The sequence below is a fragment of the Brassica napus genome, chromosome A3 (assembly GCF_020379485.1).
Source record: "Brassica napus cultivar Da-Ae chromosome A3, Da-Ae, whole genome shotgun sequence".
In the NCBI taxonomy this organism is placed as follows: domain Eukaryota; kingdom Viridiplantae; phylum Streptophyta; class Magnoliopsida; order Brassicales; family Brassicaceae; genus Brassica; species Brassica napus.
Window position 1 is genome coordinate 11,270,769 of NC_063436.1, and position 22,844 is coordinate 11,293,612.

The window sequence follows — 22,844 nt, forward strand, 5'->3', positions numbered from 1 at the left end:
TAAAATCTTCTAAACTGGCAAAAAAATTACTTCTTATAGTTTTGTTTACATAATCAGATACACCACAAACAAGATCTATTAAAGTCTCCCTAGTTGAAATAAAAGTATATTCTTATGATCATGCACAAAACAAAAGAAAAAACACAAAACTGATCACCCCCAAAAAAAAGCATAAATAATTTGGAACCAGTTTTTGGCAATATACATGTTAGATGATTTTTTATAAAGACGTACAGGAATATGGATGTAAAAAAACCCATAAATGATCACCCATATCAGCCAAGTATCCGGTCTGGATTACCATTTACATTATTCCAGCAAAAACACTTGATTTAACCTGACTAGTTCAAGAAAGAAAGTCAAACCAATAGGGGAGCTTCTCGATCGGTTGATAAGGTTTATAACTATATCCTGACACCAGAGGATTCGTTCAACTTACTTTGTACCGATCAAGCAATGCAACCAGTCGACAATATATACATTCACAGCTTACCAACGCTCATAAATCATGAAATTATTTTATTTTATGTAAAATAAACCATAAAATTTCTGGAGAGGTGAAGAATCTTGTAGACATATGTCAACTAAGTTAAGACTAATTATATATTTAAGATATTAAGGAAAAGTATATCGACTTAGTTAACTCTATAACTAGTACATGTTTTGTTTGTTTGTAATTAAGCAACTGAGAGTACCTACGTAATAGTATAGCGATGGTAGGTTGGTCACCTACTATATATAAAAGCAAAAGATATTAATGATCTTCTTTGTCAAAAAAAAAAAGATATTAATGATCTTATCCATCCAAAAACTGAATTTTAAGTGGTTGAAGAACTGGTTCACATAATCACATGCATGCCCGACTATATATGTTTATACTACTAAAAATCTCCGTCAACATACAAATGAATGAGAATTGAAAACTACCTAAGGTAATACAGCTTGCGTTTTCTTTAATTATGTTTAGTGTGTTTAAATTATGTGAAGACTAAAACTTTAAAAACTAATAGTGAGAAAGGCATAACCGTCGTCTGAGTCACTCATACGTCAAGCTTGAAATTATGATCACAAGACTGAAACAATGCAAGTCAAATCCTAAGGTTTCTATATTACATCATAGATTGTTGTCCGCTATAGTCTGCTTAAGAATGAAACCCCAACGTCTAATTAAACCGAAAATATACATTTATTACATATCTTAATTCCTTTTCACAGTCTTCTTGCCCACTTAATTAGACATATTTAATGATTTGATATTAGATTCCAGAAACTGAATTGTTTTGTGGAAAAAATAATTAGACTCTTGTTGAAAGGTTTACGTAGTATCATTCAACTCTGGATTCTCGAAACGTCGCCGTTCAAAACTAGTCTGCGTTACGCGTAACGTCGACGAAACGAGGTTACAAAAATTCGCAGAAACCGTAGACATGTCTAAATCTATGGGTAGATTACCAATCTTATCATCGGGTCTAAGTTGACTTTGCAAGCACGGGAATTAATAAAAAGCCTTACTAATTTTATTAGTAACGACCTCAATCATCATGTCTTTTTCATCTGACCATGATAAAACAAAGTGATTTGACCTCTGGACGTTAATTAGTCTTCTCATTGATTATCCAGAGAGGTTTATTATTTAGAATAAATATAAAATAAAATTATACGAAGAGGTAATCACCAAATTGAGTACTATCACAAAATACTATTTTGACCAAATTACATCATGGTATACTTACAAATACTAAAAACAACTATCTTTTTGAGTCTTTGACGACATTTCTCACCTCAACAAGGACACTTTTTTTTCTATTACATCCATAGGGGCACATTAATTTTACGTACGTAGTCTCAAGTCTCACATTCGTAATGACAAGTTTTGTCTAAATATAAAGGATATATGGTGGACAAAACGATCCAATCATGTTTTTTGGTGTAACTGCAAGTACACCAGTCATGTTCAACTCATATTTTCATATGCATATCTATGCTGCAAGTGCACATATGATCTACGTATTAGTTATATACAAATATGTATATGAACGCATTAGTTTTTTCATATTCTCACGCAAAAGAAAAGGAATACAAGCAGCTGTAGCGATAATAGACTGAAGATCGTTAAAACCTCGTTATCAAAATTTTACCAAAAAACCTCGTTATCAAAAAGAATAGGGATATATATTAAATTGAAATTTATAATTTTAACTATTAAAATGGAAGATTCGATTTTCCACAATAAGTTTAGTATAAGGTATTGATTTCTTATAATTGAAGTTTCCGTTTGAGGCCCGCAAAGACTTTGTTTGGCTGTCTTTGGTTTGTTCTCGATCGTTATCATTTCATATGTGTCGTCGTTATTCTTCTTAATTACAATTTGTTTTAATTAAAAAATAGACTTTTCGTTAAATATAGGTCAGTGGTGGCTGAATTTAATGAATCTGCTGAATGAATTGATGATTAGTTATAAATGTTGGATATTTATGATCAGTGTTTTAAAACGTATGAAAGCTTTTGATGTAAGAAAATATGAAAATGTTGCTACGTAAGTTAAAAAAATTTGTTGCTACGTAATTTGATCTAGCAACAAAACGAATATTTTTAATTATTAGTTTTGTCTGGTAGCAAATTAGTTTTAAACTAAGTTTTAGTTTTTGTTGCTTTTGTTGTTACTTGTCAGTGGTAATAAGGTCCAATCCATGTTCGGAACTATAGCGCATAGTCGGACAGTAATTTCGGTTCTAGCGAATTACCAAAAAATTGGGAAGTATTCGAGGACTACACGGACCTAGTTTTAAATACAATTTAATATATTTATAATATAATTAGCTAATTTTAAACATGATGACGCATGTTCTTAGACACGAACATTTAGATTATGGTGTGTTTGGTACGAAAAATCTCTAAGTGAAATAATTATGTGGTTGTTTTGGGTTCGATAGCTAATTGTAATGATTAAGTAATGAATAATTACACAAAATCTGTTAATAATGAGTAAAAAATAATCAACCGAGTTTTAACTTTACCCGGACAGAAAAAAAATTAGGTGGTCTAGACGGGAATTAAGCGGAAATTAGGCAGTCAACGCGGAAATTAAGCGGTCTTTCGCGGATCAACACCTAACCACACCGATTTGGGCATATTCGCCGCGGTCAACCTCCGAACAACACCTAAACGGCCGCGTTTTTGAACAGGAGATCTAACAATACCTAGACGGCCGTGTTTTTCAACAGGAGATCCGATTAATACTCACATCTACAAATTATATGGTTTAGTTCGTTATTGGCAGTGGTACTCTGAACATAAACACAAGCATGGGTTTCTATGAGTTTATGGTCTAATCTCTAATGTTTTACGGTTGTAATATATTTTAAAGTAGACTAGATTTTGACCCGCGCTTTCAAAGCGCGGGATTATTTTCGAAACATTCCAAATTTATTTGATATAAATTTGTATTTTAATTGTATCTACACTTAGATATTACGAATGAAACATTATATTCAATGTTTTGAAACCCGATCTGATCCGCAGTTAAATTGCCAAATTCGGTAGTTCATAAGTAATCCATTTTAGTTTAAAAAAAACTGTTATTTAAAAATTCTATAAAACCCGTAACAACCGCTAAAACCCGAGATCTGGTTATCGGTTGAACTGATAGATGACCCAATATGTAATCCGGTTTGATTTATTATTATATTTTGAGTATTGTAATATATATTCATGAACGTTCAGAAGAATAGTGAATATATTATGAAATTGATATTCCAATTTTAATACAATTTTAGTCCAACTAAAATTCCATCTTGTTAATGGATTAATATTTGAGTGGATGCATATTAAAAATAAAATAGATTTGAGCATCAATAATGTGTATACGTCTATTATAAATTAATGATTTACGTTTTCAAAAAAAAGTATAATTGTTTATTTAGTTATTAGATACTTTTTGATGTTTTGTCTATGGCTTATTTTAAATTTAAAATTTAATTTCATTATTCGCATTAGAAATGTAAATATTTATTATTTTAATTTTGATATATATTTTTAATATATTTAGTTCTTAATTTTTTTATAATTTATATATATAATTTTATTTTTAAACAATTAAAATATTGACTCTTACTCTCTGGCTTCGATTTATGTTAATGTAATGTTTTATGATATATTTGTGTTAATATATTTGTTCAATTAGTATATATTTGATATATATATTTTATGTCTGTTTGAGTAATCCGTAAAAAATATATTCATAAAACTATCAATAGTAACATGTTTCATCATATAATTATTGTTAATATTTATTTTATAATATGTATTTATATATATTTTAGTACTCTACTATAAGAATTATATTTTTATGTATTTGGTGAGGGTTTTGAACAATTTTTTTTTTTTGCATTTGGATTAATATATAGTTGTATATATACGAATGAATATATATATATATATATATATATAATTATTTATTACATTAATAACTAAAACATAATTGATTAGTTATTTGAATTTTGAATTAATATAAATTAAATTCATTAGTTTAAAAAATAATAGATTAGTTAGTTAGTTCCTTAATTTTAGGTATAATGTATATTTAACAATTAAATTAGATATGAGTAGAATAATAGAAAATGTAATTAAATATAATTGTCCAACCTAGACTATTTGTAAGTAGATAAAAATTGCTTTTGTTTTAATAGTATTGATTCTAGATAAATTATTCTCGTGTCTTTAATTGACCTATGTATTTTTTGCTGAAAATTCAATAAGAAATTAGTCGCTATATTGCAAAACAGTATAGTGATTCTCAAGTCCAATTTCAAACATAACAAAGGAATTAGGCTTTAGCTCGACGTGAAGATACTAATTTTCTTAAAAAAATATATAGAAACCTTGAAAGAAGAACATGGATCGACTGTTTACAGTTTGATAGCTTGTCGTAAATTTCAAATAATCATTGTACTTTTCAGCTGATCCCACTTTATATCTTATTTACGAAAATGAACACTGTTTATATTTTCAGAAAACATCCAATAATCAAATAATATCAAGATAATTTGTTTATTCGATTACTTTTGAAAGGATATAACTTTTTTTTCTTTCTGAAAACATAATTATTATTAAGAATAAATTTTTACTTGTGTTAATAAATCGTTGACCTAAAAAAAAATTGGTCCCGTAGTAAAAAAATTAAAAACATGATAAGCAAATTCAACCGGTATTCTTTCAAAATCTCAACTTGGTAACATATGGTAGCAGCAGGACATAATTTAAGACATGCACGTTTAAGACCGCTTCTCAGTTACTAGCGGTTGTATAACATTTATGATACTTTATAACCTGAGATATTCATTTATCCTAACAACATTAGGCCAACATTTATACATGATAATAAATTTCTTTTTGGTTGGGAGAATAATATATCTCTTTTGCTTATGAGTTCTGAACAAATTACATGCAAGCTTACAGAAAATTTAATTTATAACAAGTACAAACATAAAAATTGCACAACAAAGCTTTAGGACAAGACCAGAATATCCTTTCATTCAACGACCTTCACACCTGAGACATAAACTCTGCTCTGAATCACACTTCCACCGATCCAAAACCCAGGCATCACCATAAGACCAACACTTGGGCTCTCTCCCTTTTCATCCACAACTATGTTCTTCAAAACACTTTCCATGTATGAATCAGAGAACTCACTACCCTTTTTCACCTGGAAGATCTTCGCAGCTGGATCAAACGAGCAAGCAAGCCTGTGCAATAACCATATAGACTTTGCTAGCTTCAAAAAGGCCTGATAAAACGCGGTCCTCGGGTGGCCACCTCCTGTCACGTACTCACGCTGGTCTAGGTTTCCAAAGAAAGAAGCTTCCATCTTTGGGTGGATCAAGATGAGATACTTGCTCTTACAGAACTTACCAAAGTTGGAATGAGGGTTTGTAGCCAGAGCATCTAGTGGATCCATGTCCTTTAAAGCAAGAAACTGAGTGAAGAAGGTCTCAGTGTCATCATCTGAGTCTAGTGAGAAAGTGTCCTGCTGAAACCCACTGAACATCCTCTGGCATATGTATGACTCAAACGCATACTTCTTGTGAGGCCTCTTGGCGTAAGCAACACCAGGCTCAATGGACTCAGCTGCAGAATCAAGATCCCATCCCGCAGCTTTCATCATGTTGATCAACGGCTTTGAGAAATCGTGAACAGCTTTAGAAGCAGCTTCATAGGTTGATTCAAAAAGCTCAACGGTCAAGTCAGGAAACTGCAAATCACCGGAAGATTCGTTAGTGGACGACATTCCCCTTAACTTAAGATTCTTCTCGAGCTTAAGACGTTTCTGATTAGCTTCCTCGATCTTCTGCAACATCTGAGTGATCTCGGAGTCTTTGTTCTGAATCTCAGACTGAAACTTCTTCACCATGACCTCGTAAGTCTTCAACAGACTCTGCTGCTCTTGGATCTCTGCGGCTAAACGAGAGTCTTTGGGAGAGACGCACACAGGCTTGGGGTTGTTCTCTCTGTAAACATGTTTCAGCTCGGAGAGATTCTTGAGTTCGGAGATCACAGCCTTGTCGGCTTCCTGAATCTTGTCCGGGTCGTAAGGAGTGTGAGCAGATTGAAGCTGGATGTAAGCAGATTTCAAAGAAGAGATGTTTCCGAAGAGGTTGGAGATAAGTGCTTCCATAGCTTCAGGGTTTTGGTTGATACATTGTTCCATTGGTTGAGGATGGACCTTCTGGTTGTTGTTGAGTTGAGTTTCTTTCAACCCACTTGGTAGCATACTTGAAAACTGAATATCTCTGTTTCAGACAAGACCCTTCTACAAAGAATGGTCCTTTTTTTAATCTCAGACAAAACCCAACTAATATTCTAGATCTTGAAATAAATCATCATCAAACCCGTAAAGATCTTTCTAGTGTCTACAGTGTTAGTTCCCCTATAAAGTTCACAGCTTTTTCGAATGAGGATCGAGTATAGTGTTGATCTGAATCTAGAGTTTCAGATGGAAGACAAAAGAGATCACCTGGAATGATTTAGCTTTGTGTCTGTGTATACACTATTCAGACAGAAAGAAGCTTCGCGTCGAATAATGTTATTGATCAGCTTTCACGCCACGCAAGTAGAAGAAAAGGAAACATCAAGCAGCTCTAAGCCGGATCCTTTTTTAGCCCGGAGGTGAAGGAGATACAGAGAGAAAGGAATATGCTTTTGTAGGAAGTGAACGAAAAAGAAATGGTGAAGGAGCAAGCTCAATACTTGCTCGGATTCTAAACCAAATTGAGAGTTCCGGATTGCCGTGGTTTATCCTAAACCGAACCTCAGATCGGTTCGATTGTTTGGGTTTGTGACATATAAACTGGAAAAAAAAAGACATCCCCCGGTTTGATTATGTTCCAAACTCTAAACCGGTACCCAAAACATAAATGAAAGCATACCCAATCGGATATTTCACCATATCTAAATCCGACCTAGAACCCGATTTTTTGGATCGGATCTTCGGATCCAGACATGGATGTTACCATCGTCTTCGATAAAGGTAATCTGGCCGGTTACTCTTCGATTTATGTTTTCTCTTCAATATTCGATTATTTATGAGTTAGTGGTTCATGGGTTTTTGTGTTAGAAAGGCCCAGTAACTTCTTGGAGGCCCAGTTAAAAACCACCAAATCTTAACCCTTTCAAGTTTCAAGTCTTCACCTAACCAAAACCAAAACCTTCCTCCCCACTTGCTGTCTGTAACAGCTGACTTGGACAAATACATAACACGTGCGATGTTCTGATTGGCTAATAGAAAATGCTCATACACCATCGCTTGAGGTGGGTTGGTGAAGGATTTTGATGGCTACCTTCTTCGTCACCAAACCCCCTCTAAAGTTTATAAAATTTGAGGAAGGCAGAGAGTGGGTTTAGGTGAGCGAGTTCAAAGATCGAAACTTTTTCTCCAATGGCGCAAGCTAGCAGAATCTGCCAGAACCCATGTGTTATCTCCAATCTCTCCAAATCAAACCAACGCAAATCGCCCTTCTCTGTCTCTCTGAAGACGCACCAGCAGCAGCGTGGAGCTTATCAGATATCTTCGTGGGGATTGAAGAAGAGTAACAACGGCTCCGTGATTCGTCCGGTTAAGGTTATGGCCTCTGTTTCCACGGCGGAGAAAGCTTCGGAGATTGTGCTTCAACCCATTAGAGAAATCTCGGGTCTGATCAAGCTACCCGGATCCAAATCTCTATCCAACCGGATTCTTCTTCTTGCCGCTCTATCTGAGGTCGGTTTGCTTCTTTCTTTGTTTTCTTAGTGTTGCGTTTTTAACGGCGTGAGATTGAAGAAAGGTTCTGACTTTGTTGTGGTTTTGTAGGGAACTACTGTAGTTGACAACTTGTTGAACAGTGATGACATTAACTACATGCTTGATGCGTTGAACAAGTTGGGGCTTAATGTGGAACGTGACAGTGAGAACAACCGTGCGGTTGTTGAAGGATGTGGCGGGATATTCCCAGCTTCTTTAGATTCTAAGGGTGATATCGAGTTGTACCTTGGGAATGCAGGAACAGCCATGCGTCCACTTACGGCTGCAGTTACTGCTGCTGGTGGCAACGCAAGGTAAGGTTAAGGACTTATTCTGTTAGTTAGTTTTGATTATTTTAAGAATCGGTCTTGTACTGATGCTTTTTAGTTGGGTTTGTTTACCAGTTATGTGCTTGATGGGGTGCCTAGAATGAGGGAAAGACCTATAGGAGATTTGGTTGTTGGTCTTAAGCAGCTTGGTGCTGATGTTGAATGTACTCTTGGTACTAACTGTCCTCCTGTTCGTGTCAATGCTAATGGTGGCCTGCCCGGTGGAAAGGTGAGTTTGTAATCTCAGCATTTGCTATGTGAAAAGTTGCAGCAATCTTTGTTCATCACACTGCGTTAGCTTGACATGATTTTAGCTTTTGTATGGTTTCTTGATTGACACATTAGACATGTTTTTGCATTTTTCAGGTGAAGCTTTCTGGATCAATCAGTAGTCAATACTTGACTGCTCTGCTCATGGCAGCTCCTTTAGCTCTTGGAGACGTTGAGATTGAGATCATTGATAAACTGATTTCTGTGCCGTATGTTGAAATGACATTGAAGTTGATGGAACGTTTTGGTGTTAGTGCCGAGCATAGTGACAGTTGGGATCGTTTCTTTGTCAAGGGCGGTCAGAAATACAAGTAAGAGTTGTTTTTAAAATCACTGAACTGATTGACAGAAGAGTGACTAACCAAATGGTAAAATTTGATTCAGGTCGCCTGGTAATGCTTACGTAGAAGGTGATGCTTCTAGTGCTAGTTATTTTTTGGCTGGTGCTGCCATTACTGGTGAAACTGTTACTGTTGAAGGTTGTGGAACAACCAGCCTGCAGGTAACACTAAGTTTATAATAAAATTTGCTTATTTCAATTTTTTTTTGTCTTTCTAAGGCTTGGCTAGTTGTGTCACTTGTGTGTAACATATGAAGAATCTAAGTTTAGTTTTTTTTGGTGATGAATCTCAAAGGGAGATGTTAAGTTCGCTGAGGTTCTTGAGAAAATGGGATGTAAAGTGTCATGGACAGAGAACAGTGTGACTGTGACTGGACCATCTAGAGATGCTTTTGGAATGAGACACTTGCGTGCTGTTGATGTCAACATGAACAAAATGCCTGATGTAGCCATGACTCTTGCCGTTGTTGCTCTCTTTGCAGATGGTCCAACCACCATTAGAGATGGTACTAAGTACACCCTCTAATTGTTTCTTTTTTTAAGATTCATAGTCACTTAGTTCTCCTCTCATCCAATCTTTTTATCATATATAGTGGCTAGCTGGAGAGTAAAGGAGACAGAAAGGATGATTGCCATTTGCACAGAGCTTAGGAAGGTAAAACATTTTTCTTTCTGTCTCGCTCTCACTCTCTTGGTTTTATGTGCTCAGTCTAAGTTAAGTTCTGCATAACTTTTGCGTACAGCTTGGAGCTACAGTGGAAGAGGGTTCAGATTATTGTGTGATAACTCCACCAGCAAAGCTGAAACCAGCGGAGATTGACACATATGATGATCATAGAATGGCAATGGCATTCTCCCTTGCAGCTTGTGCTGATGTTCCAGTGACCATCAAAGATCCTGGTTGTACCAGGAAAACTTTCCCTGACTACTTCCAAGTCCTTGAAAGTATCACAAAGCACTAAAAAGACCTTAAAGCCCATTTGTCTTTTCTTTTTGATCCAATTGAGATCAGTTTCCTCTCTGTTGTCACTGTAAGATTACGAAAAACAAAGAGTATTAAGATTGCTTGCTTGTACCTTAAACTGTTTGATGCAATCTTTGAATCGGTTTTGGTCATACTAGACTGGTGATTAGGGCTGCTCTATATCAATGAACTGGGTTTTTAAAGGTGGGTAAAGTAGACCACAACCTCAAAACAATGTGAAAATTAATCCGGCCAAGCCCATACTCTCCCAGCCCTTTCTGAGCCCAACTATGAACTGATTTGACTATGTAGTTTAGCCCCCAAGCTTGTAAGAATAGATCCAATTCCCAACCTGGATAGGTTTTAACTCAGGAACAAAAAGGCTTTACTGTCTTACTCTTGTTTCTTGTATTTGTGTATTTGTCTTGGAGTTTTAACTGCATATGAGTATAGAGACAAAAGAGTAGATCTAAGAGTAGATACATCTGAAGGAGGGACAAAGGCATGGGGACATGTTCTGCCAATTCATAAAGGGAAAGGAGTGGACATGTTCTTGTCTTATGTAATCAAGTTCTTCACATGGGGTCTTTGAGTGTCATTATAGCATTCATTCACTTGCACCTTTTTCTTTTCTTTTGCCCTATTGCATTTTTTATTAAAAAAATAAAAATAAACATCGTATGATTGATTACATTACCTTTTTTGGGTTTCCACATTTAAAAAGTTGGTTTTGGTAAAAGACTAAACCATAATGATCTACATCAACCCTGATTTGCTGCTATACATAGGAAGTTTATGTTAGGCTCATTTATTGGTAATATATAGTAATTATTTAGAGCAAAGCTAACAAAATCGACGCCCCCAAAATCTCTCTCTCACGAAAATAGATGTGATGTGAGGCTTCCCTAAAATCTTGGAATATTATTTCACACCAATCAACTCCATTCAATAGCATGACAACAAATCTTTTCAAGAGTCAAAAACTTTTGCAGTTAAATTTGATTGTCAATCAATTATTTTTCAAAAGAAGTCTCTCTCTCTCTCTTTTTCTCTCTCTTTCTTCTTCTCCTCCTTGATTTGGATCTCTAAATCTTCAATCCCCCATGTTCAGATTTACAATTCACACTCTTTAATCCTGCACACCCTGTAACCAATCTTATTATTAAATAAAAGATTATATTCGTATTTAAGCTTCTTTAATTAAACCCTTCCAAGAAACCTGAAGACTCCAAGGAGCTTGTCATAAAAACTAAATAGACAAGAAGAAGAAGAAGAAAGGTGTTCAAAGATGTCTCGTCTTGACGACATACCATCAAGCCCAGGCAAGTTCAAGATTGACAAATCTTCATACTTCAACCGTCTCAGGTTTCAATCATCTCCCATCAAGTTCGCATTCATCTCCTTCTTCCTCCTCTGTCTCATCTCCCTACTCTTCCTCCGATCTCCACCGTCCGTTAACTCCTCCCAATCCGACCCATCTCGCCGCTCCCTCCGAACCTTCACCTACGGAGGACCCGCTTGGGAGAAACGCATCCGAGCCTCTGCTCGAACCCGAACCTCAAGCAACGGAATGACCGTTTTAGTCACCGGAGCAGCGGGTTTCGTCGGTACACACGTCTCCTCGGCCTTAAAACGCCGCGGAGACGGCGTTATCGGCCTTGACAACTTCAACGACTACTACGACCCTTCTCTGAAACGTGCGAGGCAAGCTTTACTAGAGAGAAGCGGCGTCTTCATCGTGGAAGGAGACATAAACGACGTCGAATTGCTCCGTAAGCTCTTCAAGATCGTCTCCTTCACTCACGTCATGCATCTAGCCGCTCAAGCAGGAGTTAGGTACGCAATGGAGAACCCTAGCTCCTACGTTCACAGCAACATCGCTGGACTAGTCAACCTCCTTGAGGTCTGCAAAGCGGCTAACCCGCAACCAGCTATTGTCTGGGCCTCCTCTAGCTCCGTCTATGGACTCAACACGAAAGTACCCTTCTCCGAGAAAGACAGAACAGACCAACCGGCTAGCTTATACGCCGCCACGAAGAAAGCTGGTGAAGAGATAGCTCATACTTACAACCACATCTACGGGCTGTCTCTTACAGGACTAAGGTTCTTCACCGTGTACGGACCATGGGGAAGACCAGACATGGCGTACTTCTTCTTCACTAAAGATATCTTGAAAGGTAAGTCCATATCCATCTTCGAGTCGGCGAACCACGGCACGGTGGCTAGAGACTTCACTTACATAGACGACATCGTGAAAGGATGCTTAGGAGCGCTTGATACGGCGGAGAAGAGTACAGGAACCGGAGGGAAGAAGAGAGGTCCGGCGCAGCTGAGAGTGTTTAACCTCGGGAACACGTCGCCGGTGCCGGTTTCCGATCTGGTGAGTATACTGGAGAGGCAGCTGAAAGTGAAGGCCAAGAAGAATGTGATCAAGATGCCACGAAACGGCGACGTTCCGTTCACTCATGCTAATATCAGCTTAGCTCAGCGTGAGCTTGGGTATAAGCCGACCACGGATTTGCAGACGGGATTGAAGAAGTTCGTGAGGTGGTACCTGAGTTATTACTCCGGTGGTAAGAAAGCCGCCGCGAGATGATTTTTCGTGTTTTGTTTTGAGTAATTATATTTAATTTATTTATGTTACTTGCCTGGTACGTAACTGTTGTATTAAAATTTGATTCATCTTCAAATAAAACAATGTTACTACTTCAGCACGTAACTGTGACTGATCTCCTACATATATTAAACAAAGAAGAACAAGTAGTCATGGTCAACAAGTTTAGAAATCGTATTTAGTTCTTCCACTACCTAGAACAAGACACAACATATCTGGAATGTTCCAAGTAGATTTGTGGAAGTTCCATGCCTCTAGCATTAAGCGTTTCCTTGATCCTTTGAAGTGAACAATCTGCGTTTATTTTTGTTCAGAGTAATGAGAATATGATGAATAGATTTGTGATGTTTTTTTTGGGGGTTTGTGAAAGTACCTTGACATCTAACGGCATGCCATGGAACTGACCAGCACCTTCAGGAGGTGTCCAGTTGTATAGAGCACATGGTAGAAACAGAACTGAAGCTCCAGCTATTTCTTGTGTGAACGCTTGTGGCTTTGTGAATCTCTTTGCTTCAAATGAAGGATGAGATTTGACAACCCATACCAAAGCCAATTGATCACCAAGCATACGCGATGCCTTCATGTATTTGGTTTTGTAAGCTTTTAAGACTTGTTCAAGAAAAACTTTAGCCCTGCATTTTTTTGGAACCCCATGTAAGACAAAGCATCAATGCTTAGCGTATACATATGAATTTCCTGACTAGCATTCCAGGTTCAGACATTGATTCCAAAGAGACAAGTGTTGCTTTAATGAGGATAGATAAGGGATAGATGCACAAACCTTAGGATTCCTTCACGGGTTCCTCTCACTGCTATAAAGCCTGAGTTCAGCGGTTGATCTTTATTGTTCCTGAATGTGAGAGCTATATGGAAGTTTGGATGCTTGACAAATATAGTCTCAATGTTATCAACCACAGCTATATCGGAATCAGTGAAGATATAGTGGTTCGTTCCACCATCATTCTTCTGGAGCTTCATCTCAAGAAAGGTCTGCACAGCCACATTGTAACCAAAGAAAAATCACGACCCGTTAAGCATCTTTACTCTCTACAACAACTCAGATACAAATAAAAAAAAAAGGAAATGGATGCCAAAGAAATAGATAGATAAGCAAAAGCAATAACTGTGTGTATTCTACCTAAGGTATGAGTGTGATATTGCTCTTACAATGTAAGACATGATTCTTTGAAGCATCAGGTTACCCCGTGAATAATCACCAGGAATAGGCTCTACCATCACATTGCTTGCTTGAATAGACAGTTGAGACGCTGGATCAGTCAATATGACAACTTTACTCTTAGGCATACTCACCTACATAAACAAAAACATAACTTTCAGCAGATATCAGATGGTAGCTAAGAAACAACACCAAAAGTTGACAAAAAGTTACCTGAATGAAGTAGGCGAATGCATCAAGAACAGCCATTGACCTCGCTGGCTTGCTATAGGTAACATTCCCAACAACAGAAACCACATTGGAGGATTTCAAATCACCGAGTGATGTAGTATTATTATAAACAGTAAACACTGTGACAAAAGAAACTCCATTTCCAGCAGCACCAGACACATGAGAAGCTGTAGTGTGTGTCTTGTTCAGAGCCTTCGTGCCTAAACAAAACATAGACAATGACAACACAAGCTAAGCTAAGGATTCAAATGGTTATGAAGACAAAGTCCTGACACGAGGGTTTGTGTTCTTGCCCTAAGTTCAGGACACAACAACATTGCTCAGATCTGTGTCTCCACAAATACAAATCAAAGATTGCGATTCATATCCGAGAGCTATAAGTGCTTATGTGACCAATCTAACCTCGGCAATGCAATCTATCGGGAAAGCCTACTCCAGCAGCAGGTCCGAGCACAAGGTGATCTAGTTTCTTGCTACGAGTGCTTGGCGCTTCGTTCTTAGCTCTAGTAGAAGTAGAATAATCAACAAGTGAAGAGAGATGAGGAAGAACAACGAGTACGGGGACAAGTAATAGAAACCGACGCCATCCGGTACAAGATCTCAAGCTCCGGTAATCTCTTCGGGAAACCATTGATCGTATTAAACAAAAACTCCGATGAACGAAATCAGTTTCTGATCGACGGAGATGATTGATAGGATCAAGCTAAGTTCGGTGCTTGGGCTCAAGTTGGGCTTTTTATGAACAAGATTAGATATCAGATCTAAATTACGTGACGTTTACTTGCACTGTTAACGAACTGTGTGCCGGCAAAATACAACACTGTGTTTCAAAAAGAGAGCTCGCTTCGTAATATCAGGTCTAAACTACGTGACGTTTACTTGCGGTGTTAACAAACGGTGTACCGCCGAAAGAACCAATCAGATACTGTAACATAGGGAAAAGTGCCAATTTTGACCCAAACTATTTTAGTCGTGCCAAATACGATCCGAACAATTGATCAGTGCCAAATACGACCTCAACTCAATTATAATTCGAAAAAACTACCCGAACTTCTTAAAACATGCTTAAATCTACATTGACTCTAACAAAAGTTAGTCAATCGTTAACAAGATAAAACGACGTCGTTTTGATATACGAGGAAAAGTGCCAATTTCGACCCCAACACTCTCCGTCGTGCCAAATAGGACCCGAACAAATGGGCAGTGCCAAAACCGGCCTCAACTTAAGTATAATTTAAGAAAAACTACCTGAACTTCTTAAAAGGTGCATAAATCTACATTGACTCTAACAGAAGTTATTCAACCGTTAACAAGATAAGAAGACGTCGTTTATATATACATATATATATATATATATATATTTTTAAATATGTTCATTCCGGAATTCAAATCATGTTGTGATACCCTTTTAAATGGGCACACTAACAACTAGATAAAAGTAATTTTTTAAAATACTATTACAAATTTGAAATTATATAAACTACTATTATTTTTTATCTTATCCAATTTAAAATTTTGGTGACAATTTTTTCTGATTTATATAAATACATTAACATGTTTTTTCTTATTTATCATATCTTTAATAAAATTATATCTTACTAAAATATAAATAATAAAATATTTATTATTATACGGTCTTAAATATGCTTAAAACTTTGAATTTATTTATACAATTTTCTTATATAAATTATTTTTAATTTTTAAAATTAAGTGGAAATTTTTTTAGTTTCCAAAGTTGATATTATATATTTTGATATTTTGTTCAAAAATGTTAAGAGGCCTTTTACATTTCTTTCACTAAGATATGTTGTACAAAATATTAGACAAATTAAACAATAACTAAAATATATAAAGCAATCACCAAAGTTTTAAATTGGATAAGATGAAGAAGAATAGTATTTTATATAATGGAGAATTTCAATTTGTAATAATATTTCAAAAAATTATTTTAATCTAGTTGTTAGTGTGTCCTTTTAAAAAGATATCCCAGCACGGATTTGAGTCCCGAAATGAACATATTTAACAAAAAAATACATATATCAAAACAACGTCGTCTTATCTTTGTTAAAGGTTGATTAACTTCTGTTAGAGTTAATGTAGATTAGATATGTTTTAGAAATTTTTCTTAAATTATAATTGAGTTGAGGTCGTTTTTGGCACTGACCATTTGTTCGGGTCTTATTTGGCACGACTTAGAGTGTTGGGGTCGAAATTGGCACTTTTCCTCGTATATCAAAACGACGTCGTTTTATCTTGTTAACGGTTGACTAACTTATGTTAGAGTCAATGTAGATTTAGGCACGTTTTAAGAAGTTCGAGTAGTTTTTTTGAATTATAATTGAGTTGAAGTCGTATTTGGCACTGATCAATTGTTCGGGTCGTATTTGGCACGACTGAAATAGTTGGGGTCGAAATTGGCACTTTTCCCCTGTAACATATTCAGACTTCACAATTGGACCCAAAAAAAAGCGCATCAATTACATTGTCACTAAAAGAGTTTACAAAGATGTTGTAGTATCCTACTCCTACCAGAACTTCAAACGAAAACCGGAGAAATGAATGGTTCCGATAATAACAGATAAACCAAAGGCATAAGCTGTTAATATCACAAGGGAAGAAAGTGGAGAAGCAAATATGGTATCTACGGCCATATTCACCATTCCTGTAAACACGTTTGCCTGTAAACCAAAACAAGTTCACAAAGAGTCAAGATTCTGTAAAGACTTTGGACAAATCAAGAAGGGACTTACAAGAAGAAAAGTAGCTAGAAGATTCTGGTCAATTGCTTCTTCAAGTGGTGAGAGTTTGTTCATAGGTATATAACTCGAAAGCATAAATATACCCAGCGCCTGAAACAAAACAAAGTCTCATACACCTAATCTCAAAGACAAAAGTTTGTAATTAGTACTGGACCTGAAGATCTTGAGCGAGCACCCAAGTAACATAAGGCATGTTGCACTGCACAAGATAAAAAATAAAAATGATTAACAACCAATATTGAAATGCTTTTGAGCTTTTTAAGTGAGTATCATTACCGTTCTACGGGATATCCTCTCCACATAGTTGTCAACAAGTAAAGTCACAATCCTGAGACATAACATACAAGGATGCTCATGAGTGAGTGATACTTGTCATAATGAGATAGTAGCCGTTTGTTTTTTTACCATAATATAAGAGAAACGAGAAAGACTCTAGCGATTGAGATCGTGGTGCTTCGAGTATTGGAATGCTTTGCGTAGAAGAGACGATAGCCTAAGTCAACGCCGAGAAGGTACATGCCCCAATAACCTTGAATCAGAAAAGAGTTAGATGCCACAATATCAAAAGGAATTAGTAAGCAACCTCTCACCAAATCAAAAAACCTTACCAAGGGTGCTAAATACTCCTTCCTTGTTCTTGCTGATAATGTTGTTTCCTCTTTCGTGGGAAAGTAGATATGTGTTCAGTCCACTAACCAACCAAGTTTGGTACCCTGAGAACAGAGATAGTTAGATTTCATTGTTTTTTTTAGTTAAAGAGAGAAAATGAAGTAAAAGTGGAATGTACCTGCAAGAACAGTGAAACCTAGGATTCCACAGTACTTAGCTGGTATGTTAACAAACGATGTGAGAATTGATATGGCTGCAAGTGTGAAAAAGAAGTTCCAGTGCTGTCCATATTCCGTAACGTGGACCTTCATACATTACACAGTCGAGAACAATAATGGTTAGACTTGTAAAGGGAGAATTATTAAAGCATAGTAAAGAGGAAGAGTGGAGATATCATCGTTTACCTGATAATCCACACCTGAAGTGGTAACTAAACGAATAAACCCGAGTAAGAGCAGAGGAGCAGTTGCCTTAAGTCCACTAATCCAGTTTCTGAAACAATGCAAGTAACAAAGAGCTGGACCCAAGTTTACATAATGGTGAAATACTAACAAAGTGGATAGTTACTGACTGCTAAGGAGAATCACTCACCCTGATGAGACGTCTCTAGCTTGCCGAGACACTATAGCATTAGCCAACACAAAAGAGCCAACCCCAAGATCCATCTGCTTTCATTTCAAGATGTAATACACAGTTACTAATCACAAGTTTAGAGCCTAAAGGAAGACAAATATGTGATTCTGACATTCCAAGAACATACCAAGCTAGTACCGTAAGTCTCTGTCTTAGCGTACCTCCTCGGAAAGATAGTGAAGTCAACAGCCAAGATGCACAAGCATGTAATCAGCATCTGCAACAACGAGAAAATCCTTCAGAGTAAATGAAAGATAAAAAGCAAAATGGATTTTAAATTTAAACAAAAAGGTAGTGTAGTATACCAGAGCAACTCTATAGGAAGAGACATTAGCTCTAAACGAGAGAGATTGTCCTCTCTGCAACCCTGAAGAAGATCTGTAATCATAGTTTTTAGTTTTTTTTTTTTAATAAAAAAAGTACCACAGGTTGTTATTGAATCTAAGTGAAAATATAAGAAAGTTTCTACCTTTTTGCAGTCACAGTAAGAACAAGCAACAACAGAGACAACAAAACTACCCCATGATAGACCCATTCAGATAGAACCTACAACAATAGTTATTATCAATCAGTTTTGCTGATCACAAGACAACATTACCTAGTTAAAAGAAAAGGAATGATTTTAGGGGCATACGGTGAAGAACAAGAGCATGGGGAAGACAATGAAGATGAAGTCCAAGGATATGGCATAACTGTAAGCCTTCCATTGTCTGGAAACAGCAATCTCATCGTCGTTTTTCTTGGACGAAACGGATTTGTCATTGTTATTATCTATAACAAACAAACATGAAACAGCTTAGACTAATCAAACAAAAGGAGGTGACTTTAATGGTGATTGCTCTCGCAAAGCAGGGAGCTTTTTAGCATTTGCTTTTGATCAGAGAAACGAACCGGTTCTAGAGCGAAAGCCAATGGAGTAGCGAATAAGAACCAAAAGCTGAAAACAAATAAACGTAATCATTTAGAAATTGAAGCAAATCAAAGAAATGTACATAAAGAAAGAAACTTACAGGGACAATGGTTAATAGTGCTGCGATTTCCAGAATAGATGATCCATCTAGATTGCTTACGAATCTACAATAAGTAAGAACTGCAAATCACACAGTATGAAAAGATAAAGATCATTGAGAAGACGAGAGAAAAAGAAAGAGGGAAGCTTTACTCTTCTTTGAGATGCTTGTTTGGATTCAGAGACGAATCCATCAAAACTCGATACAAAGAGAAAAAAAAGAAAAGAAAAGAAAAGATGTAGTTCATTGACTTTGAATCCATCAAAACCGGATTATTCAAATAATTTCATATTTTTTTGGATAAAATATTTAAATATTTTGTTTTTCTTGTATTTTTTTATTTATAAACCATTTTCAAAAAAAAAAAATTGGTAATTTCAAAACTAAAGATTTTAATATATAAACTGTATTTTAATATGTAAACTGTATTTCTTGACTTTCCAAGTAGTAAGCAATTGATGAAAATACTTTTTGATGTTTTGAATTAAAAACTAAATATAATTAAGATTTTAATATTTAAACTGTATTTTAATATATAAATTGTTATTCTTTGTTTATAGCATGATCTCAGAAATTATAAAATAAATAGTGTATCAAGAAATTTAATGTAAAAGAAATAAAAGGTACGATTATAAAATAAATGCATGAACATATAAGAGTGATAATGATCCACTGAAATATGTGCCAGAGTGGTACGCACGAGCTCATATTGTACTGAGCTTTCCACAACCATTTTTGGTTTTAGAGTGGATCTAATATTTTTTTGTTGTTGTTGTTGTCACACACACACACACATGAATGTGCGCAGAACATCATTCGTTAGGTTTTTCTTATGGGGAAAAGGTTTCTTAAATTGAGTGATTCCGTTCATGCGATGATATATGTATACGATCGTCCAAATCAACAAATCAATATATGTATATGATCGTCCAAATCTCCTCCCTAGCTATATATATTAACCACTACCTACCCTTCTCAATCAATAATTTACTAAACTCTCAATCAACATCGCGATACAGTAGCAGCATTTCACTATTTTGCGAGATTAAAAGAAATGGAAATGTCGTGTGGCCACTTGAGTATCATATTTGGAATTATAGGTAATGTCAGTAGGAAAGAAGATAACCAGCATAGCTAGATTGTTTCGTTGCACATAGCTTACAAAACCAGTTTATGTTAGTTAAAACACAACTGTTGATCAAAAAAAAAAAAAAACACAACTATCTTTCTCAGGTTAGTATAAGACACAACTTCATCTGCAAATCTAAAGGACAAAAAAACAACAAATTGTGTATTCACATAATACATGACCGATTCAATGAAAATACAAATCGTTAGATAGATATATCCTAAACGACTCTTACTACAAAATATTAAAAAAAACTTAGAGAAAATATTTCCTTTATACCATCTTATATTGTACACAAAGAAAAACAAAATTTACATCACAACAAATGATATATGTTTACATTGATTATCTGTTTTATATTATTATTTTTGGATTTTTGGTTCATTGATTATATGTTTTATATTATTATTTAGGGAAAGAAATAAATATTTTGGAAAAACATGTAAAACATTAGCAAAAAATTAACAAAAAAAATGAAATGATGACGAGAAAAACAAAAAAAAGGCAGAAGAAAATGCATAATAGGTATTGAAAAAGTTAATGTGATAACTACATATATAATTCTATAAACATTTGTTATTACTAAATATTCATCATTTATTTTTACATGTATTTATTTTTACATAACTACATATATAATTCTATAAACATTTGTAATATGGTTTTTGGATTAATCTCGATTGATTTCCAAGAGACTTAGTAGAATCGGCATCTCCGATGGTCCACTAAAAAATTTTCTTTGAATCAAATTCGAGTTTTCTCAGAACTTATCAATCAGAGATGAAGAAATTCCAGCTATAAAAGACGGTTTGGGTGGAGGACTGGAGCTAGAAGTGATCGGGAATTCGCGCATAAGACAAAGATGCGAGCAATTGCGAAGCCCAAGGCGTCAACAATCTCACAGTCACCGGAGTAGACTCCCTCGGGCATGTGGGACACGTGTTGATCAACATGTTTTAACATATTCCAAAATGTGACACATGGCGAAGAAGGTAATTATATTGCCGACTTGCAGAAAGGCCTTGTGCTTTATCTTCTTAATTGTATATTTGTTTGGGCTTTGTTGATATAATCATGATCATGTATGCTCTTTGGGATTTTATTTCAATGAAATAAAAAGTTGACAAAAGAAAATATAATTGGTGGTAAACCGGCTTGGATTTTGATCATTGAAATTATTAAAACCATCGTTGTAATTTAACCAACATAAAACGCTAATGCAAACAGAGTAATTAAGTCCACTGATATGCAAATAGAAACAATAGTCTTTGTTGAAGACTTTCAAGTCACTCGCCACAAGAGTGCACAGAATGCGGGCAGTTGTAAACTCGCAATGAGACGGTTGAATTCTAATAAAATCTAACATGGATTAATCCATGTTGAAAAGTTTCTACTGGTTGAATACAAGTGAGTGAGTGAGTGCGTCCAGCAGAGAGACATATGTTGAAATGTGAAGGGAGAAGTTGGTGAGAGAGTTAGTTCACACGCTAAATACAAAGTGAGTGGACCCCCAAAACACAATTTGATTGGTAGATAGTCTTATTGAGAACTTGGCCAAAGTTTGTTTCTATAAGAGCCAAGAAACCAATGAATTATATATATATATATATATATATATATATATATAACTTTGTCAAAGTTTGTTTCTATAGGAGCCAAGAGACCAATATATTGTATATATATATATATATAGAACTTGGTCAAAGTTTGTATATATATTACAGTATAAAATCTCAAGTATAAACAGGTTTAAGAATCATTGATTTATTCAAAAAAATGAATCTCCCGTTTAGTATATCATTTCTTATATTTGCTTTATGTTTTGCATCTAGTGAAATTACTAAGTGCCATAAAAACACTTTGGTTTTCCAAAATAGCTTAACTCCCACTCAAAATCCTCTCAAAGTCCATTGCAAATCCAAAGACGATGATCTAGGCGATCACTTTGTGAAATTTAAAGATCCTCCATATAATTTTAGTTTTCATGATAATGTTCTTTTAACTACAGAATTCGATTGTTGCTTGTCCTGGATGAGAGCAAATATGGCATATCATCAAAAGTTTGCAGCATATATAGGTGCTGACTTTTTCAGATGTGGTGCGCTATACGCATGGAACGCACGAGAAGATGCTATCTACTTATCAAAAAATCGTAAGCCTGAAAAATTCATGTATAATTGGATTGTAGAATAATGTTGATGACGCTATAAGTTCTTATTTCATCTTATGAATAAAAGAATAAGCTATGTTGTCTATTTTTCTTTGGTGTTAGGGATATGCATATTTTTACACATTATAGTAGAATAAAACGTCACTTTGCTACAATATTAGAGTGTAGCTCATATTTTGTTCTAAGCTGTTTGGTTATAATATTTATTTGTTGTCAGTTGTGTAATTCGTGGGTCTTTTGTTTTAGCTTCCCACGTTCATAGATAACAAAGTTGAACCATTAAGCCCAGAACATAACCTAGACACTTTGTCGGCCAACCTTTGACGTCTTA

General features: G+C 35.5%; 5 protein-coding genes across 7 annotated transcripts; 2 read left to right on the forward strand and 3 right to left on the reverse strand.

Annotated features, from left to right (window-relative positions):
• Window positions 1–5,374: 5,374 nt before the first annotated feature.
• Window positions 5,375–7,237, reverse strand: LOC106438247 (protein GRAVITROPIC IN THE LIGHT 1-like). Of its 2 annotated transcripts, none has more exons than XM_013879348.3 (2): window positions 7,016–7,237; window positions 5,375–6,811 (listed from the first exon to the last, which is right to left on the reverse strand). In XM_013879348.3, the coding sequence occupies exon 2, from the start codon at window positions 6,770–6,772 to the stop codon at window positions 5,531–5,533; it is 1,242 nt and encodes a 413-aa protein (XP_013734802.2). In that variant the 5' UTR covers window positions 6,773–6,811; window positions 7,016–7,237; the 3' UTR covers window positions 5,375–5,530. The 2 variants fall into 2 exon arrangements, with proteins under 2 accessions (XP_013734802.2, XP_022571763.2); XM_022716042.2 differs by having other exon boundaries at window positions 5,375–6,808; window positions 7,016–7,232.
• Window positions 7,238–7,818: 581 nt separating this feature from the next.
• On the forward strand, window positions 7,819–10,335 carry LOC106438248 (3-phosphoshikimate 1-carboxyvinyltransferase, chloroplastic-like). The gene is made up of 8 exons (XM_013879350.3): window positions 7,819–8,257; window positions 8,348–8,592; window positions 8,683–8,836; window positions 8,974–9,188; window positions 9,262–9,379; window positions 9,513–9,723; window positions 9,811–9,872; window positions 9,961–10,335. Exons 1-8 carry the CDS (start codon window positions 7,937–7,939, stop codon window positions 10,177–10,179), a joined length of 1,545 nt encoding a protein of 514 aa, XP_013734804.2. The 5' UTR covers window positions 7,819–7,936; the 3' UTR covers window positions 10,180–10,335.
• Window positions 10,336–11,219: 884 nt separating this feature from the next.
• BNAA03G56780D lies at window positions 11,220–14,915 on the reverse strand. 2 transcript variants are annotated; one of them, XM_048775847.1, is made up of 7 exons: window positions 14,606–14,915; window positions 14,186–14,403; window positions 13,963–14,106; window positions 13,577–13,785; window positions 13,169–13,427; window positions 12,990–13,089; window positions 11,220–12,914 (listed from the first exon to the last, which is right to left on the reverse strand). In XM_048775847.1, exons 1-7 carry the CDS (start codon window positions 14,832–14,834, stop codon window positions 12,817–12,819), a joined length of 1,257 nt encoding a protein of 418 aa, XP_048631804.1. In that variant the 5' UTR covers window positions 14,835–14,915; the 3' UTR covers window positions 11,220–12,816. The 2 variants fall into 2 exon arrangements, with proteins under 2 accessions (XP_048631804.1, XP_048631805.1); XM_048775848.1 differs by having other exon boundaries at window positions 12,831–13,089; window positions 14,606–14,914.
• LOC106438249 (UDP-glucuronate 4-epimerase 4) lies at window positions 11,470–12,895 on the forward strand. The gene has a single exon (XM_013879352.3). It carries the CDS (start codon window positions 11,470–11,472, stop codon window positions 12,775–12,777), a length of 1,308 nt encoding a protein of 435 aa, XP_013734806.2. The 3' UTR covers window positions 12,778–12,895.
• Window positions 14,916–16,631: 1,716 nt separating the features above from the next.
• Window positions 16,632–19,471, reverse strand: LOC106438251 (uncharacterized protein At4g17910-like). The gene is made up of 16 exons (XM_013879355.3): window positions 19,367–19,471; window positions 19,215–19,278; window positions 19,096–19,141; window positions 18,839–18,975; window positions 18,674–18,750; window positions 18,510–18,582; window positions 18,332–18,421; window positions 18,163–18,236; window positions 17,976–18,063; window positions 17,750–17,876; window positions 17,571–17,675; window positions 17,368–17,491; window positions 17,239–17,290; window positions 17,117–17,161; window positions 16,954–17,052; window positions 16,632–16,881 (listed from the first exon to the last, which is right to left on the reverse strand). The coding sequence occupies exons 1-16, from the start codon at window positions 19,459–19,461 to the stop codon at window positions 16,729–16,731; spliced, it is 1,449 nt and encodes a 482-aa protein (XP_013734809.2). The 5' UTR covers window positions 19,462–19,471; the 3' UTR covers window positions 16,632–16,728.
• Between the last annotated feature and the right edge of the window lie 3,373 nt (window positions 19,472–22,844).